Source organism: Procambarus clarkii, chromosome 60 (genome assembly GCF_040958095.1).
Source record: "Procambarus clarkii isolate CNS0578487 chromosome 60, FALCON_Pclarkii_2.0, whole genome shotgun sequence".
NCBI classification, from domain to species: domain Eukaryota; kingdom Metazoa; phylum Arthropoda; class Malacostraca; order Decapoda; family Cambaridae; genus Procambarus; species Procambarus clarkii.
Genome location: NC_091209.1, coordinates 1,593,086 through 1,613,726, shown reverse-complemented (window position 1 = coordinate 1,613,726; position 20,641 = coordinate 1,593,086). Strand labels below are relative to the sequence as shown.

Genomic DNA, 20,641 nt, shown 5'->3' with positions numbered 1-20,641 from the left:
TAATGGCTTGGCGCTTTCTCCTTATAGTTCCCTTCCCTTCTTCTGCTTACAAGATGGGGTCTCTAATAAATTAATTACACATTAGGGGCCGATTGTAAGTGTTAATGTGTGAATTCTTTCCTGTATTGCTCAACAATGACTTTTCAATATTATATGATTTACATCATGAGTTTGAAACTAAAATATTCTTTTATGTGTAAAATCTCGTGTAAAAGAGCTTTAACAAAAGACAAAATATATATATTTGTATAAAAAGGTACTGCAATTAGGAAGCTCTCTTCCTTGTGTATTAGGTAATGACATTTACTGTCATTCCCCCTCCCCCCCCCTACCTGTTTAAGCTCAAATCATGCTTTTAATCTCAATTAGTTTTAAGTTTTAGTTTTAAGTGTTTTTTCATTTCTTGCCCGAAATGCTGTGCGTATTAGTGGTTTTAGGCATAGTATATACTAGCTCTATCTAGAAATAGATAGAGCTATGGCTTACAACATACTGTTTGTAAACCATTTTGTATACATGTATAAACATGATCATATACATGATTAGTCCCCATGGCGTAGTGGCATGATGCTCTCCGGGCGGTTTGCAAACGCTTTGTCCTGGGTTCATATCCTGGCCGGGGAGGATTTACTGGGCTCAAATCCTTAACTGTAGGCTCTGTTTAACCCAACAGCAAAATGGGTACTTGGTTGTTAAACGATATGGTGGGGTCATATTCCGGTGAATATCATGATTAAGGACTTGCCCAAAACACTACACGTACTAGTGGCTGTACAAGAATGTAAGAATTCTTGTATATATAAATAAATAAATACAAAATAAATCATTATCAGGTACGAATGGCAGAGGAACGTGGAGCCCTTGGAGTTGTAATGTACAGTGATCCAGCAGACTATGCTCCTGCAGGCCCTGACTTCGTCTACCCACACTCCTCCTACATGCCCCCATCTGCTTCCCCATTTGGGACTGTTAAACTGGGGGATGGCGACCCTCTTACTCCATTTTATCCTGCCATAGGTCAGTTGCCTTGATTGCTTCATCATTTTTTTTCAAGTTCGCGGGACCTCGTGAACCTGAGAAAATAGTGAATATTTTATACAACATCTCTGGCCTCTAAATTAATAATTTTTATAAATCCGAACTCAAGTCAATTACTAATTAAAGCTAATGCGAATTCTATATCTAGATTTTACAGTTATTTTGATGATAAAACTCGAACTGAACATTAGGGAAATTCTAAACCAATTTTAATTTCTTTTGTTTACAAAATTCCATATAATTAATTGGATATAATGTAGAGAATTTCAAATTGAAATTTCAATTATTTAAATATAAAGTCCTGATTTTGTAAAGTGTTTTTTTAATAATAGTATTTAAAGTTTTATGATAATCTTTTAAATAACATTTTATTATTAATTTTATTCAGGCTTATCTATTTCTTATGTAATAATGTTAAATCTTTGAAATTATAGGCTTTTATGATCAGAGTTCAATTCTCAATTCTATAATGACAAATTTTAATTGACGTGTGCACACGCCTTATACATCAATTGACATGAGCACCCCCTTATACATCAATTGTGCTAGGCTGCCATCTACAGGTTAACTTTACTTTACCTTTTGTCCCAGTATTTATATATATCCTATTATTGTACCAAAATATGATACTTTAGTCATGTGATTGACATAGGGTGTTCTGATTACTTTTGATACATTCACTTTCTGCTCACACTCATCTTTATTGATGTGTTGCTAATAAAGCAGTACTGATTCAGACAAGTTGATGAGACCAGTATAAGAACTTAGGTATCAACAGCCAAGCATTTCCTAGAAATAATATTGAAAAGGAAAAACAAACATATTTGTTCTGATCGATTTGCCGCAATTCCAAACATGGTTTTTCTGAAGTGTTAGTTACAATAATGACTCAAGTTTTCAAATTATTGTAATTGCTTTGGAAATTTATGAAAAATTACCGAGCCTCGTAACTTTGCCCACTAAAGTTGACATTTTTGTTTGTTGATGTTAGCAGTTAGTTAAGTGTTCAGCCCGTCCTGCTAATATAACGTCGTGTTTTGGCGTATAGTTTACCTTAGGCCAAAACCTGTCGTACTAACAAACGGTAGCGGGTCGCAAAATTTACGTACTATCCTGTTTTCAATTTTGGGTCCTCTGGTAGGTTAGGATAAGGGCACTTTAGTACGACAGTTTCTTGACATTGGGAAACAGCAGGAGGACGGACTGAAGTAATTAATACCTTGCTATTATCTTCCCAGAGAGTGCGTTCCGTATTCCAGAGGAAGAAGCATCCTTGCCAAAGATTCCAGCACAAAGCATTAGCTACGACGATGCTTGGCAGATACTGAGGTACAGTTTACACAGGCTTATCTTGCCCAAATAATAATTGCAAACTACAGCAATTGGTTTAATCACTGTCAGTCAAGCATAATTTGTGTAATTGGCTAATACTTAGAGCTATTACAAGACCAAACATTGACTGTTCTATTTTATTAATTAACAAACACTACAAATATACATTGTATTAATATTTTTAGGAATGTTTGTCATTGGAAGAGATATGAACATTAGAATTCTCATTTCTTTACAAGTTTAAACATTCAAGAGGAGTATTTAATACACTTCAGTTTCCTAAATATTAAAATTTTGTATGGAAAACTACTTTAAAACAAATTTTTAGAAATTAGGTTTTCATTTTATATAGTTGTATTAAAATGAAAAGCAGCCACAATCAGCAACGTTCTTGATTTTCGTCCAAAATCAACTGGAAAAACGCCGCCTGCTATTGGCCCGCTACTAACCAATCAGGGGTAGGCCGCCACTGATCGCCTTATTTTGGCGCCAACTGTACAAGGATCAGGCTTGGGCCGCTCCTTACCAGGCGTTTCTACTGACATCTCTTCGCCAATTCCAGCCCCATATAGTCAACTGTCATTGAAGGGGGTTGGTATTCGGCTCTTTGGTCCAGGCTCTCGACTATTAATCAAGTGCTATTTAGATGCCTTAGGTCATTGTGCTCAGTAATCTCATTTACACAGTCAGTCATCCTAAAATAATTGACTATCCAATACTTACAATATTGGATAGTATTTGATCGAAAGTACCAGCATGTAGTGATGGACCACCAAACTGTTTACTTTTTATGTTTTGAATTAACCCAAACGACATTGTCTTAAATATAAAAATGAATCTAAAAACCTACCTTAACCTGCCCTAGCAATCCTAGGCTTAATACATGCTATCTTAGGTCTAATATAGTACATATGTGTTATAGTAGGCCTAGGAATGTTAAAGTTTGATGTTAGCTTAATTTTTTCTTGGACCCTATAAAATTAAAATTACGAAATGTAAAGGTTTTGGTGGTCTGACAATATATTGGTACTTTGAGTTACTATAAATAATCAAATTTTAGGAGGATGGGCTGTATCTACATTTGAAACTGTATGGAATCCTCCTCTCCCTCCACACTTTGTAGTGCATTCCATTTGTTCATTTGTATGGCATGGAAACTAATATTTTCTAATGTCTCTGTGGCTCATTTGAGTACTAAGTTTTCATGTGTGTTCGCTTGTTCGTGTTCTCATTTGCTAAATAATGTCATCCTCTTCTGTCTTCCAGGTTAGCAAGGTTTTATTCCTGTAGCATTTCCCTGTAACTCGTACCTATCAATTCTAGAAATAATCTGGTAGAGTACTTCTGAACTTTCTCAAACTTTGCCTTCTGTTTGACTAGATATGGATCCCCTCGCTGGAGCCACACATTCCAATATTGGCTTGTCATATTTGTTTATTTATTTATTTTTATATACAATAGTTCTTACATTCTTGTAAAGCCACTAGCACGCATAGAGTTTCGGGCAGGCCCTTAATCCTATGTTCCCCAGAATATGACCAGCCGAATCGTTTAACCAACAGGTACCCATTTTACTGTTGGGTGAACAGAGGCTACAGTTAAGGATTGGCGCCCAGTAAATCCTCCCGGCCAGGATACGAACCTAGGCCAAAGCGCTCGCGAAGCGCCGGGTGAGTGTTTTACCACTACGACTGCTAATATATGTTATATATAAGGAACACAAATTTCTGAAGATAGTTACGTTACCAATGGGAAGATTGGTTACGTTACAGCAGAATATGCTGCAGATGACTACAGCATTTTGATGTGGTCTTCAAGAAATGTTTTGTGTGTGATATCAATTTCCAAATCTTTCGCTCTACCTGATTTGTGAAGGATTTCAGTTATTTGATACATTGTGTTTGGTCTCCTGATCCCTACACCTATTTTGCACTTATTTGAGCTAAACTTTTGGTAGCCATTTGTTGTCAAATTTTGTGTTTGTCCAGGTCATCTTGCTATCTTCCTCTGTCTTAATCTTCCTCATATAGCGTCCCACTAGTATAGTCAGGTTCGTTCTCGACACCCAATCAAGAATTCCGGGTTCGAATCCCAGACAGGACAGAAATGGTTGGGCGCATTTTCTATCATTTTTTTTAATTCCTATCAATGGGAATTTCCAATTCCTCTGTTTACCTAGCAGTGAGTAGGTACTCAGGAGTTAGTCAGCTTGTTGTGTGGTTGCCTCCTGGGTGGGGTCAGTAATTCCACCTTGGAGAAAGGGGACTAGATATTAATTATTAAGTTACCCTTCATCTTGAGGTTATCTTGAGATGATTTCGGGCTTTTTAGTGTCCCCGCGGCCCGGTCCTCGACCAGGCCTCCACCCCCAGGAAGCAGCCCGTGACAGCTGACTAACTCCCAGGTACCTATTTACTGCTAGGTAACAGGGGCATTCAGGGTAAAAGAAACTTTGCCCATTTGCTTCTGCCTCGTGCGGGAATCGAACCCGCGCCACAGAATTACGAATCCTGCGCGCTATCCACCAGGCTACGAGGCCACCCCCATGGATTACGGATTCATGGATTACAACAGAAAAAAAACTGTAGTGTACACATGCTTAGATTACAATTTAGATTGTATTCAGACTTGGCAGACTTCCTGTCAATCGTGTTAGATGGCGAACAGGAAATATCTGAAAGTTAGCAGCAATTCCATGAACCTTTGCTTTCACGACTGCAATGCGTACGTCGCCAATGTACATGTGGCAGACGCTTCACGAAACTGTCTGAATTAGCAGAATAGAAAATACGAGAGCAACCGTACAGGGCCTGGGAGCAAGGTCGAGTTAGAGTCCTTGAGGGTCTCTTCTCAGACTAGCCTCACCTGGTCCTGCTCCACGTTGATCGTTGGAATCTCCTCAATGATTTAACACTTTAAGGGACTCCTAGGGTCCTCATCACATTTATAGTTTAGTGAATTAGGCAACTCGGTGTTGAAGACACCTTAGAGCTGAAGGCTTGAGTAATTGATTGGCAGTATTCAGAAGTGGTTCAACGGAAACACCGCATAAAGCTTAACAGTAGTTTATTTACTAACTTAACCACTAATACACAGGGTGCTTGATTTACTTTAGATTGGCGTCAGAAAGGCTATGGTTGCATTAGCGAGACTCTTGACGTCTGGCTAAACGACTCGGATCCACTCGTGGAGAAACACCTAACTTAACACAGTTGACAGCCAATCATTAACACGGCAACCTAACTGCCGGTATGCAAAGGGATCACAAGAGTTCCAACCGGATACTCGGTAATGGTGATATGCAATAAACACAATGGCACTGTCAATGGGACAGGCAATAACATGCACAATAATATTATCACACAATACTAAATGTGTGGTGTATGTGAAGCTCACATTCACAGACGTGTGAAATGCCGTGATACCACACAGATAACACGCATACACCGTCGATTCACCTATAACCTGAGTCAGGTATGAGAAGGTGAGAACTGTGGTTGATGTTCAGATCAACACAGACACAATAAACAAAGACAAGATCTTGTACTTACAGATGGGGTTACCTCTCTTAATCACTCACTCACTCAGGCACATTTATGCAAGCACTCGTAGGTGGCCTGACAGCTGGTTTCCTCGTTCTTAAGTGAGACCATTGACGACAGGTTTTCCCACAAACCGCACTTGACACGGGGGCAGGAGGGCGTGCTGTATGCTTAACAGACAGACACACACACACACACTTGGCACTGGCGGTGAGTAAGGGTGGTGACGTCACGTGGTACAGTGAGGGCGGCGGCGGGCGCCTCGAGGTACTGAGGTACAGCTACACGCTCTGGACAGAGTGGTGGCGGCTGTGGTACCATGCAGGTACACTTGTGGTAAAGTCACACACAGGTTACTTAGGCGGCGGCACTGCCTTAGTTCACTCTAGTCACTCACAACGATCTTTGTCACCAGGGGTTACCTGATACCAGTCTGTTTCCCTCTGGAGATTTGTCACTATAGGCTTCTGAACAATATATTCACACTCGTGATTCTGGGTGCGTGTGTGGTATATTGAAAAGACGCTGAGTTAACATGACGGTGAAGAATGGACGGTTTCAGTCTATTGCCGATAGACAGAACAGAACACGTCCTCTGTGTAAGAGGTCCCTCACGAGAATACTTTTTCCTGAGGCTCAGAGTATCTTGTGGGGCACACACAAGGGAGTTACAATTTGACCAATAGCATAGCAGCAAATGAGCGGGAACCAATCATAATGACCGTTCGATGATCAGTAGCAGGAGTGACGTCATGAACACGTCACGACCACGTCATAGCTGTTATTCTCCATCGCGCTGGTTGAGGTTGACCTCAGGGTCACACTGTCGCTTCGCAGGCGTTCCCTCTCCTCTCTCACGCTCCGCACCAGCCAATGTACTCACTGACCCTTGGTGGCAGTATGCTTAACTCCCTGTATCTACTACCTGCCTGGACATACGGCGGCCTCTGTATTATGAAAGTGTTCCTGGTTAAGTGGGCATTCTGGAGATACCCAACATGCCAGGTCACTATCCAGGGTTAAGAGAGATAGGACCTTGTGCACAAGATCAGTGCACTGTGCACTGCAATAAGCCATTCCAGTCAGCTGTGGGAGAATCTTGAGAAACCATATTCTCACATTCACAAAGCAGTAATGAACCTGTACATTTTTTTCAATCCTTGGGCGCGTTATTAAGAATTATTAAACAGTTAATGAGCTCCGAAGCACCAGGAGGCTGTTTAACAATAACAGCAGTTGATTGGGATGTTTTCATGCTTGTAAATTGTTTAATAAATGTAACCAAAACCGTCAAGATTGAAGAAAGATGTACAGGTTCGTAAGTGCTTGCAACTGCTTCGTGAATCTGGCCCCTGGTCTTCACAGGCCTATAACCTTTCAATATGTGTGCTTGCAGCCGTATGGGAGGTGCTGTTGCTCCAGCGAGCTGGCAGGGTAATCTGAACATTACTTACCACACTGGACCTGGCCTCGCACACCCAGGCTGAAAGTCAACGTGGATGTGAACAACAACAACACTCAAACTACCACTTACAATGTTGTGGGAGTCATCACAGGTCACGAAGAACCCGGTTAGTAGGGGTATGCGTCAATATAAATCGAACCAGGGATGTTGACATTAAGTATTGCTATAAATCTCAATATATATTATTAGAAGTTTGCATCCATGGCACAAAAGCATTTCAATTTGTGTAGCTCCGTTTAAATACTTCGCTTTTAGACAGATACGTTATTCTCGGCAACCACCTGGATGCTTGGCTCTTTGGTGGCCTGGACCCCAACTCCGGCACGGCCGCCATGCTCGAACTGTCACGGGTCTTCGTCCATCTACGTAACGAAACGGGTGAGTGACATTCAACAGGATGTTATTCATTTGTGTTATTTGTAAAAGGTGTTGCGTTCTTGCTCTTCATCTGCCTTTTCACCCAGTAAACAAATGGTGGTTGCAAATGACAGAAAAGATGATTTTTTTTTAATTGTGTAAAATGTGAAGACTGAAATCAATCCTATTTTCCAATTTCCAATCTTATGGTCACATGTTAGTGAAACACTTCTCAATAACGACCAGTAGTCAGCGCAACCGGTTAACGAACATTCTTGGTTCGATTCCCACATTAGAGAGAGATGTTTTTGGAAGTATCCTTCCACCTAATTGCTCTGTTCACCTAGCAGCAAATAAATGCTCATGATGCAGACAGCTGTTATGGGTTGCATCCTAGGGAGCTTCTTGAGGTTATCTTGAGATGATTTCGGGGCTTAGCGTCCCCTCGGCCCAGTCCTCGACCAGGTCTCCTTTTTTGGATGCTCAGTCATTAGTCATGGGCAAGCATGGTGAATCTTTTTTTTTTTTGAGGGCGTGTTTTTGAATTGGCAATAATCCTAAAAAAGCCGCTGGGAGTGCCAGTGGTTATCTTGAGGTTATCTTGAGATGATTTCGGGGCTTTAGTGTCCCCGCGGCCCGGTCCTCGACCAGGCCTCCATCCCCAGGAAGCAGCCCGTGACAGCTGACTAACACCCAGGTACCTATTTTACTGCTAGGTAACAGGGGCATAGGGTGAAAGAAACTCTGCCCATTGTTTCTCGCCGGCGCCTGGGATCGAACCCAGGGCCACAGGATCACAAGTCCAGCGTGCTGTCCGCTCGGCCGACCGGTGGGGGTGAAAATGCTTGAAATAATTCTTAAAAAACTTTGTTTAGGTGACTAGTAAGTTTTTTATATTATTATTACAATTTTCTACCACAGATGTGGCCACACGTCTCGGTTTTGAACCGAGGGAGCCGGTCGGCCGAGCGGACAGCACGCTGGGCTTGTGATCCTGTGGTCCTGGGTTCGATCCCAGGCGCCGGCGAGAAACAATGGGCAGAGTTTCTTTCACCCTATGCCCCTGTTACCTAGCAGTAAAATAGTTACCTGGGTGTTAGTCAGCTGTCACGGGCTGCTTCCTGGGGGTGGAGGCCTGGTCGAGGACCGGGCCGCGGGGACACTAAAAAAGCCCCGAAATCATCTCAAGATAACCTCTCAAGATAACACCAGTAAGTTTGTATGTGTGCCAAGATAATACCCAGGTCTTAAGGCGGACCTCGGAGTCTTAACAAGCTGCTTGTGCTATACAGCGAGAAACAAGTTGATTTAGATACTCTTGATGAATACACTTGATACGGGATGGAAACTATATGAGGGGAAAGCACAAAGCCATTGCGACTATACAGCACTGGGAAGGGGTCAGGATAAGGATTTGGGATGGGACAGGGGAAAGGAATAGTGTTTAACTAATTGGACGGTCGGGGATTGAACGCTGACCTGCATGAAGTGAGACCGTCGCTGTACCGTCCAGACCAAGTGGTTGGGCATAAGCCATTCATCGCCAACCAAGAATCAGCACATCATCTGTGCTTCTAAAATGGCATGTCACAGGCTGAATGCTAGAAAAATATGTACTCTAACTACTATTTTATCACATCTTTTTATCCCTAGTTTACTTAGATCTTCTAGAGTAAAGAATCTTCTAGTTTAGTTTTAGTTGAATTTGTTTATTATGAACCATAAATTTTGTGATAAGATTCTTTCTTTCTCTTTCTTTTGTCTTTCTTCTTCCTCTCTTCACATTCAGTTCTAATGTGTCATCGGGTGTGTGAATAGTTGTGCTAACAGAGCTTGTATAATGGTCAGATATACACACAACCCAGCCCGTCCTCCTAAGGTTTCCCAACATCAAGAAACTGTCGTTCCAAAGTGCCCTTATCCTAACCTACCAGAGGACCCAAAACGGAAAACGGGACAGTGTGTCAATATCACAAGTCGCTACCATTTTCTAGTACGATATAGTTTTAGACCTTAGGTAATGTATACGATCGCAATGTGACGTTCTGTGTAAGAGGTTGTACCAGCATGGAGCAGGTGTAATGGGTACCAGCATGGAGCAGGTGTAATGGGTACCAGCCTTAAACCTCTCTTAGCTGGTTTTTAACTGGTCGTTATTTAACGGTTCTTTGGTTCACCGTTTATTCCTTACTGTAACCTCAGTCCAGTGATGCCTTGTAACCTTGGTGGTTCATCACCAAGGTCCCACAAAACAAGGATACTAAACCTATCACCAACAAACTCACTAAAGAGACCTTAAACTGCCACCACCTATCCTGAGAGTTTCTGTAATTACGGTAATTGACTTCGGAAAAGGAACAGTCAGTCGCAACATAAATCAAGAATGTGAATCCCCAATTATTGCCGTCCAAAACCACACAGATCTCAGCTGTCCTCAAAACCTGTGAGGCTGACCTTGGTTGCCAAACTAATTTGAAGATAATTAACAAAGCTAAACATATGCACTTGGTCACTTTAGGTGACTGGATTCTTATTCAAAATGATGTTAGTTACATAGGTACTTGAACCAGATCAATTATTAAATACAATATTGCATAATGACATGAATTTCTCTAATTTAAATGAATTATTAAACAAGGTGGTAGATAGCAATTTACCACTGCAGAGGCCTCAAGCGTCTACCAGGCAGGGTTGCCAGATTGGGCTACAAGTAGCGAATTGGGCTACTTTTGAGAGCCCCGCGCTCCCAAATTTTTAATTTCGCTACTTGCGACTTTTTGGGCTAGTTTAAAAGCAAGTTGGGCTACTTTCCGCTTTTAATATTAAGAAACTCAATGACGATTATTTATGTTTTAACAATATAATGTGTACAAATCACAGCCGCGTCCAACAGCCTGACTGACTAGATCACTTACCGCAGGAGGCTTGGTCAGAGACCGGCCCCTGGGGACATTGACCCTAGGAACCTTCGAAAGAAAAAATAACCGCAAGGCAAGGTAATCCTCCCCAGGGGCTAGAGATTTCCCAACTTAATTGTCATTAATACGTCATCCCAAAAGCTACACCTGGTTAAACAGATCTTCATTAAGGTGAGAAAGTTATCTAGAAATTTTCAGATTGATAAATGATGAGAAAGATCCCTTACGGTTAATACCTTAGTCAGGAAGACGATGGTTGGCAGGAAGCGGTAGTGTAAAGCAGCTGTTAGAACAGTGGGATTCTCTAACAACTCATTACCAAATAGCTTTTTTCCTCTTGTGATAAATATGTTGCAAGGCAACTGTTTTCAATGTACTCTGATCCCTCCAATAAGCCATATTTTACATGTCTCAAACCAATCCTAAATGATTTTGAAAGGATGAACTGACTTTATCAAAAAGATGAAGCAGATCAGTGTAGCCTTCACACTGTCTTAGAAAACTTCACTCTTGGAATACTCAGAAGAATCGTGCATCCTCATCATGCAAAGCTTCATGTTAATTTGGAAATCAATTCTGTATATCTGCCCCCTGGAGAAAGTTGACTTTGGTTACGAATTTTCAACACTTCGGGCCACAAACAGACAAAACAATTTTATAACCCAGGAAAAGTTTCAAAATATTCAAGAAAAATGCGATAATTTTTTTAGTGAAAACTTGCAAATAGCTTCTTTCCCGTATTCTAAGTAATGTTGAAACTTTAAAAAAGGTGAAAAATCTGTCACCTATCATATGCCTTAGCCACACATGGCCACCATTCTCAGAACTTCCATTAGTATTAGCTGACCAATCTAAGCTTAGTGAAATTAAAAGTCAGTGGCGCCTTCCGTTAACTATTGACTGATACAACATTTGTGAGGGACAAATTCCTACATCTGAATCGTCATTTTAGACCAAGACAATAACTGTCAAGAACGCTGCTGGCGATCCCATACTGATTGACCTCGCTGAGTTTGCATTGGAACGGATATTTTCGAGAGGAACGTCTGTGAAAACTAAACTGAGAAATCGAATGGGACTTAAGCTTTTGACATCAATCTTGACAATCAAAACATATCTTGAAGAAAATGTAACTTGTTGCTCGTCATTTGAACCACTCATGTCAATGCTTAAATATGAGTCTGCAATATACAAGAACGAGGTTGTGGATTCAGATTAAGATCTTGATAATCTTCAACTGTAAAGATGTGGAAGGACTCCACACCCATTAGGCTTCATACAGTAAATATTGATAAGTTATCATATTATCATATTGGTTAAATATATATGCATAGATAGTATTAATAAAACAATTAAAATCGTTTAATGTACTCTATATATCAAATTAGATTACTTTGAAACCCGTATCAGTCACTAAACAAAAAAATTGGGCTACTCTTATTACATATTCGCTACTTTTAGACCGTCAGCTCGCTACTTTTAGCAATTTGGATCTGGCAACCCTGCTACCAGGACAAACTAGTTCTCATGCTGACTGAATCATATGCCTATATACAAGTAAGATTGGTTAACTTTTACTCAAAATTATGTAATTACATAGGTCACTTAGCAAGGTTGATTATTAAATACAGTACTGTATTGAGTTGTAACAGGGATTTATCTAATTTAATGAATTACTCAGAGGAAGGATGTGACAATCTTGCATGGATTACTACCCCGCTAATCCCTAGGGATTAACCCTTCCCAGCTTTCCAGGTAGAAACTACACTGACTGCAGAAACTAGATTACCCATGATACAATACAATACATTCAATGCAAGATATACAAGCTTCTGTATAAGTAGCTAAACTGTTACACAGGGAAGATGAGCCCTACAATAATGACTGATGACCTGACAGGTTGGCGACCCAGACGGTCCCTGGTGTTCTGCGGATGGGGCGCCGAGGAGTACACAACGGTGGGCTCAACGGAGTGGACACAACAGTTCGCTAAACAGCTGTCTGACAGAGCTGTGGCTTACCTCAATGTTGACATGGCACTGGAAGGTGAGTCTCATAGCATCAAGCACTTTAACAGATCTCTCTCTCTTTGACCCCCGACACACACTCACACAGTCTCATAGCATCAAGCACTTTAACAGATCTCTCTCTCTTTGACCCCCCCCCCCACTCACACAGTCTCATAGCATCAAGCACTTTAACAGATCTCTCTCTCTCTTTGCCCCCCCCCCGACACACACACACACAGTCTCATAGCATCAAGCACTTTAACAGATCTCTCTCTCTCTTTGCCCACCCCCCCAACACACACACACAGTCTCATAGCATCAAGCACTTTAACAGATCTCTCTCTCTTTACCCCCCCCCCCCCCACACACACATATGTACTTCTCTCACTTATATATAAATATATCTCACGATATATTAATCTATCGTGAGATATATCTGATATATTATATCATATATATAATATGGGACCCTGATATAATCTAACATGTATCAATACACTCTGGCTTCCTGTCCTCCGACATAATGAATTATTATTATTATTATTAATATTATTATTTAGAAAATCCATAGGAGCCGTGATGCGGGTTCGAACCTGGGTGCTGAGTATTCCCATGCACACGCTCCAGACAATCTCTGATTATTATTATTATTATTATTATTATTAATATATAAACACTCAATTTCCAGGTAACTACACACTGCGCACGATGTCCTCACCTCTTCTCACTGACGCAGTGTTCGAGAGTGCAAAAAAGGTGATGTTTTTATTCGCTTTTATTGATTCTCGTTATATGCACATATTTAGTATGTGCATATTATTATCATACACGTACACTATTGTTCTCAATATATGCATATAATCAGCATGCATGAGTAATGATGTATGCTTGAATTCAATTTAATTGGTGATTTCAGGTAATTTAAATTACCTGATTCAAATTCAATTTAATTTCAGGTAAATGTTTATGCTATACATTCACCGCCGAGTAGTGTATATGCAGTTCTCGATGTGTATATATATACAGAGAGTTTACATCATTCTTGCCCAGCAAACACACAATGTAACGGTCCCTATGTTTCCCTAGGTTACGTCTTGTAATAAAGTTGTTACATCTTGTTATAACATTTTTTATGACATATTAGAAAGTTGTTACAACTTACTAGGTGTTTAAAATTTGTTTTATGTTGTAGCAACGTTGTAGTTTCGTCATGTGTTAAGTGGGCGGGCTCAGGACTCGACTAATACTTGCTAGATGACCAGTTTCACATTCTATATGAGACTGATGAGACTCTTGTATGGAATAGGCCTTAAACCCAACACCGAACCAAGCTGTTGGTATTGTTGTAATTATTCAGTGAACAGCAGCTTGTGTTCCCCTTTATGCCTATTACTTACACAGTTTTATACAATTACAATTAATACAGGATACTACAGCGCTTTATAAATGGTTGATTACGTGCGCATACTTGGCTCTTAATTATTTTCAAACATATTTGAAGTGGTAGACAGATAAATATTACGATCTCATATTTACCTGAATTTACCTTAAGGCCACTAACACTTCGACGAGGTTCGACGAGGACAGGAAGCCGGTGTCATGTCAGTCCCCTCCACTTTATGGACTCCTGGAGCGTCCATATGGACTCCTGGAGCGTGCATATGGACTCTTGGAGCGTCCATATGAACGCCTGGAGCGTCCATACCGAGTCCTGGAGCGTCCATACAGACTCCTGGAGCGACCATTACGGACTCCTGGAGTGTCCATAGGTATGCCTGGAGCGTCCAGACGGACTCTTAGAGTGTCCATACAGATTCCTGGAGCGACCATTACGGACTCCTGGAGCGTCCATAGGTACGCCTGGAGCGTCCAGACGGACTCCTGGAGCGTCCTTACGGACTCAGGTGGCAGCAGCAGCATCTGAGGAAGTCAACATTGCCGACAAACTATGGAGATGAGACTGCAATTTTTACAATTCTTATTACATAGCTTTTAACCTCTCCGAAGATAAAATAAATCGTGAGTATGTGTATATGCATATATGAATGTATATATGTATATATATATACATATATATATATATATATATATATATATATATATATATATATATATATATATATATATGTATATATATATACATATATGTCGTACCTAGTAGCCAGAACGCACTTCTCAGCCTACTATGCAAGGCCCGATTTGCCTAATAAGCCAAGTTTTCCTGAATTAATATATTTCCTCTAATTTTTTTCTTATGAAATGATAAAGCTACCCATTTCATTATGTATGCAAATGCTACTAGGAACGCTACTAGGCTATATATATATATATATATATATATATATATATTATATATATATATAGTATATATATATATATATATATATATATATATATATATATACATATGTCGTACCTAGTAGCCAGGAACGCACTTCTCAGCCTACTATGCAAGGCCCGATTTGCCTAATAAGCCAAGTTTTACTGAATTAATATATTTTCTCTAATTTTTTTCTTATGAAATGATAAAGCTACCCATTTCATTATGTATGAGATCATTTTTTTATTGGAGGTAAAATTAATGTAGATATATGACCGAACCTAACCAACCCTACCTAACCTAAACCTAACCTATCTTTATAGGTTAGGTTAGGTTAGGTAGCCGAAAAAGTTAGGTTAGGTTAGGGTAGGTAGGTTAGGTAGTCGAAAAACAATTAATTCATGAAAACTTGGCTTACTAGGCAAATTTGGCCTTGCATAGTAGGCTGAGAAGTGAGTTCTGGCTACTAGGTACGACATATATATATATATATATATATATATATATATATATATATATATATATATATATATATAATAGAAAAAGCCCTTAACCTCTCTCTCGATGACCTACAGTGGAAACAAGCCTCTCTTCCGTAAGACTTGGGGGCCTCGGAGTTCGAACAGCAAACGCAAATCGCTGTTCCAGCCTTCCTGTCCTTCTTATCAGCATCCGACGACCTTGTGAAGGAAATTCTACCTGCCCACTTACATCAGCTGGCAGGTGTACATGATCCCAATTTCACACGCTGTGCCACAGAGTGGGCCTCTCGTGCAGGCCAATCACCTCAACCACCATCCCCAAAAGCCCACAGGCAATCCAGCTGGGATGGCCCCATTGTAGACCAGTTGCTGCAGAGTGCCTGGGTGCTGCAACAACACAACACGACATTGCTCGCCTCACAGCAGTAGCAGCACCACATGCAGGGGATTTCCTGTTAGCAACCCCAAATGTCGGCAACTGGCACGCGTCTCACACCACACAACCCTCCGAATTGCTGTGGCCCGTCCGCCTTGCTGCCCCAATCCACACCAGATATAGGTGTATTTGCGGCGAGGTGGTGGCTGACAGGTACGGTCACCATGGCCTACTCTGCCAAAGCACAGGGGGATGGCACTCGAGGCACAGTGAAGTTAACGACATCATCAAGAGGAGCCTCACCACAGCTGGATGCCCAGCTGAAAGAGAGCCTTGTTACCTAACGCCCCGTAACTCTGATGCTCTTATTGGTCGCCCGGATGGTATCACAGTGAACCCCTGGAAGAATGGCAAGCAGTTGGTATGGGACTACACGTGCGTATCAACCCTGGCTAACACCTACATTAACCTCAGTGTTGCACAACAGGTGGCGCTGCCACCCACAGGGAAGCAGCCAAATCCGTAAGTATAGAGAACTGGATCACCACTACAATTTTGTCCCCATTGCTTCTGAGACACTCGGCGCCTGGGGTAAAAGTGCTACTAGTTTTTTGAAGGAACTGGTTTCTAGGCTCATTGAAACAACAAGGGACCCGAGAGCTGCAAGCTTTCTTTTCCAGCGCCTCAGTGTGGCGATACAGAGGGGAAATGCGCACTGCATCCAGGGTTCCTGCCCGCCATCTGAGGAGCTGGAGGAACTCGACAACCTATGACAACCATCTTTGTAACCCATATGTAACTCCTTTTTTGTAACAAAGTTCAAATAAAGTAAATATATATGTGTACATACAAAAGAATGGGGGTGGTAGGAGAAGATAATATTAGTGTTTCAGTGAGAAACCACAAGGTCTCCTCTGAATACTTTTTATTTTCTTCTCCGAGGCTATGGGTCCCCACATTGGCACCAGAGGTGGTACCCTCACAAACTTAAAATATATATATATATATATATATATATATATATATATATATATATATATATATATATATATATATATAATATATATATATATATATATATATATATATATATATATATATATATATATATATATATATATATATATATATATATTTATTGTGGAAAAAAACAGAGTGAAATGGGGAACAAAGAAAGTTTATTTTTCTCCTTAAGTATGATAAGTGTTTTCTAGAGTGTCAGTAGCACGCGCTCATATCTACAAAATTATAGGGGGTGGTAGGAGAAGATAATATGTCAGTGTACTCGGGTGCTCCGCAAAACTCCCCCCGGATGCTGCATATTTTCTTCTTCGTGGTCGAGGGTGCCTACAAACGCGGCCAAAGGTTGTACCCATATATTTATTTGTCCCCTTTATTTCAGATCCCTAACCCAGATCCGGCCGAAGTTGTGGTCGGCAGGAAGAGTGTATACACCACCTGGGCAGCTAGGAGACCAGACCCCCTCCAGCCTGACACCCCACTTTTGCAGGCTATTGGGTTAGGCAGCGACTACACGGGTTTCCAACACAATCTGGGAATACCCAGCCTGGATATTTGTTACACCCATGACAATGTAGGTGCTACGGGCAAGATGTTTTTAGGATTTTCTTGAATATCCTTTAATTTTCTTTTGTTAGCTGATTCCTGGCCTGCATTTGTGTTCTCTGCATTGTTCGCATTTGTGTTCCTCACTTGTGCCCCATAAAATGAAATGATTTGATAAAATTCTATGCTCAAGATTACCATCAGAGTGCCGGTGGGCTGATGGGCAAATAGCCTCGGCTTCATCAGCTTTTGTCCGGTCATGATGGTCGATTAGATAAGGTGTCCTGTACACACCAGTTGCATTGCTCCTGGAAGTATGGGTTCGAGTCACTTCTAGGGTTTTAGTTTTCAGTTGCATATAGTCCTGGGGACCATTCTGGCTTGTTCGCATTTGTGTTCCTCATGTGTGCCTCAAAAAATGAGGTGATTTGATAAAATACTATGCCTAAGATTACCATCAGAGTGCCGGCAGGCTGATGGGCAAATAGCCTTGGCTTCATCAGCTTTTGTCCAGTCGTGATGGTCGTGTAGATAAGGTGTCCTGTGCACACCAGTTGCATTGTTCCTGGCAGTATGGGTTAAAGTCACTTCTGGGATGTGAGTTTTCAGTTATATGTCGTACCTAGTAGCCAGAACACACTTCTCTGCCTACTATGAAAGGCCCGATTTGCCTAATAGGCCAAGTTTTCCTGAATTAATATATATATTCTCAAAAATTTTTCTTATGAAATGATAAAGCTACCCATTTCATTATGTATGAGGTCAATTTTTTTTATTGGAGTTAAAATTAACGTAGATATGTGACCGAACCTAACCAACCCTACCTAACCTAACCTAACCTATCTTTATAGGTTAGGTTAGGTTAGGTAGCCGAAAAAGTTAGGTTAGGTAGGTAGGTTAGGTAGTCGAAAAGCAATTAATTCATGAAAACTTGGCTTATTAGGCAAATCGGGCCTTGCATAGTAGGCTGAAAAGTGCGTTCTGGCAACTAGGTACGACATATATATATATATATATATATATATATATATATATATATATATATATATATATATATATATATATATATATATATATATATATGTCGTACCTAGTAGCCAGAACGCACTTCTCAGCCTACTATGCAAGGCCCGATTTGCCTAATAAGCCAAGTTTTCATGAATTAATGTTTTTTCGACTACCTAACCAACCTAACCTACCTTTTTTCGGCTACCTAACCGAACCTAACCTATAGAGATAGGTTAGGTTAGGTTAGGTAGGGTTGGTTAGGTTCGGTCATATATCTACGTTAATTTTAACTCCAATAAAAAAAAATTGACCTCATACATAATGCAATGGGTAGCTTTATCATTGCATAAGAAAAAAATAGAGAAAATATATTAATTCAGGAAAACTTGGCTTATTAGGCTAATCGGGCCTTGCATAGTAGGCTGAGAAGTGCGTTCTGGCTACTAGGTACGACATTATATATATATATATATATATATATATATATATATATATATATATATATATATATATATATATATATATATATATATATATATATATATATATATATTATTAAATATGACCGAAAAAGTAAGATTAATAATTCTAACACGAATTTTCTCAATCTTTCGTACATTTCTTTTCACTGTTTGGAGGTAAATCAAAAATCAATTCTCCAAAATTCATTTTATTTCTAGTCTGACGCGACACGAGCGCGTTTCGTAAAACTTATTACATTTTCAAAGACTTTAGTTCACAAATACACAACTGAAGTCAACTGTGAACTAAAGTCTTTAAAATGTAATAAGTTTTACGAAACGCGCTCGTGTCGCGTCAGACTAGAAATAAAAATGAATTTTGGAGAATTGATTTTTGATTTACCTCCAACAGTGAAAAGAAATGTACGAAAGATTGAGAAAATTCGTGTTAGAATTATTAATCTTACTTTTTCGGTCATATTTAATAATATATATATATATATATAAATATATATATATATATATATATATATATATATATATATATATATATATATATATATAGTATATATGTCGTACCTAGTAGCCAGAACGCACTTCTCAGCCTACTATGCAAGGCCCGAATTGCCTAATAAGCCAAGTTTTCCTGAATTAATATATTTTCTCTAATATTTTTCATATGAAATGATAAAGCTACCCATTTCATTATATATGAGGTCATTTTTTTTATTTGAATTAAAATTAACGTAGATATATGACCGAACCTAACCAACCCTACCTAACCTAACCTAACCTATCTTTATAGGTTAGGTTAGGTTAGGTAGCAGAAAAAGTTAGGTTAGGTTAGGTTAGGTAGATTAGGTAGTCGAAAAACAATTAATTCATGAAAACGTGGCTTATTAGGCAAATCGGGCCTTGCATAGTAGGCTGAGAAGTGTGTTCTGGCTACTAGGTACGACATATATATATATATATATATATATATATATATATATATATATATATATATATATATATATGTATATATATATATGTCGTACCTAGTAGCCAGAACTCACTTCTCAGCCTACTATTCAAGGCCCGATTTGCCTAATAAGCCAAGTTTTCCTGAATTAATATATTTACTATAATTTTTTTCTTATGAAATGAATAAAGCACCCTTTTCTCTATGTATGAGGTCAATTTTTTTTATTGGAGTTAAAAATTAACGTAGATATATGACCGAACCTAACCAACCCTACCTAACCTAACCTAACCTATATTTATAGGTAAGGTTAGGTTAGGTAGCCAAAAAAAGCTAGGTTAGGTTAGGTTAGGTAGGTTCGTTAGACAAAAAAACATTAATTCATGAAAACTTGGCTTATTAGGCAAATCGGGCCTTGAATAGTAGGCCGATAAGTGCGTTCTGGCTATTAGGTACGACATATATATATATATATATATATATATATATATATATATATATATATATATATATATATATATATATATGTCGTACCTAATAGCCAGAACGCATTTCTCAGCCAACTATGCATGGCCCAATTTGCCTAATAAGCCAAGTTTTCATGAATTAATGATTTTTCGACTACCTAACCTACCTAACCTAACCTAACTTAACTTTTTCTGCTACCTAACCTAACCTAACCGATAGAGATAGGTTAGGTTAGGTTAGGTAGGGTTGGTTAGGTTCGGTCATATATCTACGTTAATTTTAACTCCAATACAAAAAAAATTGACCTCATACATAATGAAATGGGTAGCTTTATC

General features: G+C 39.6%; 1 protein-coding gene across 1 annotated transcript; it reads left to right on the top strand.

Annotated features, from left to right (window-relative positions):
* Nucleotides 1-837: 837 nt before the first annotated feature.
* Nucleotides 838-17,472, top strand: LOC123747629 (N-acetylated-alpha-linked acidic dipeptidase 2). The gene is given in 8 exon segments (XM_069307233.1): nt 838-1,017; nt 2,277-2,367; nt 7,309-7,394; nt 7,397-7,483; nt 7,633-7,755; nt 12,552-12,698; nt 13,350-13,417; nt 17,242-17,472. Coding segments are annotated over 8 exon segments (1,011 nt in total). The 5' UTR covers nt 838-839.
* Nucleotides 17,473-20,641: the final 3,169 nt, after the last annotated feature.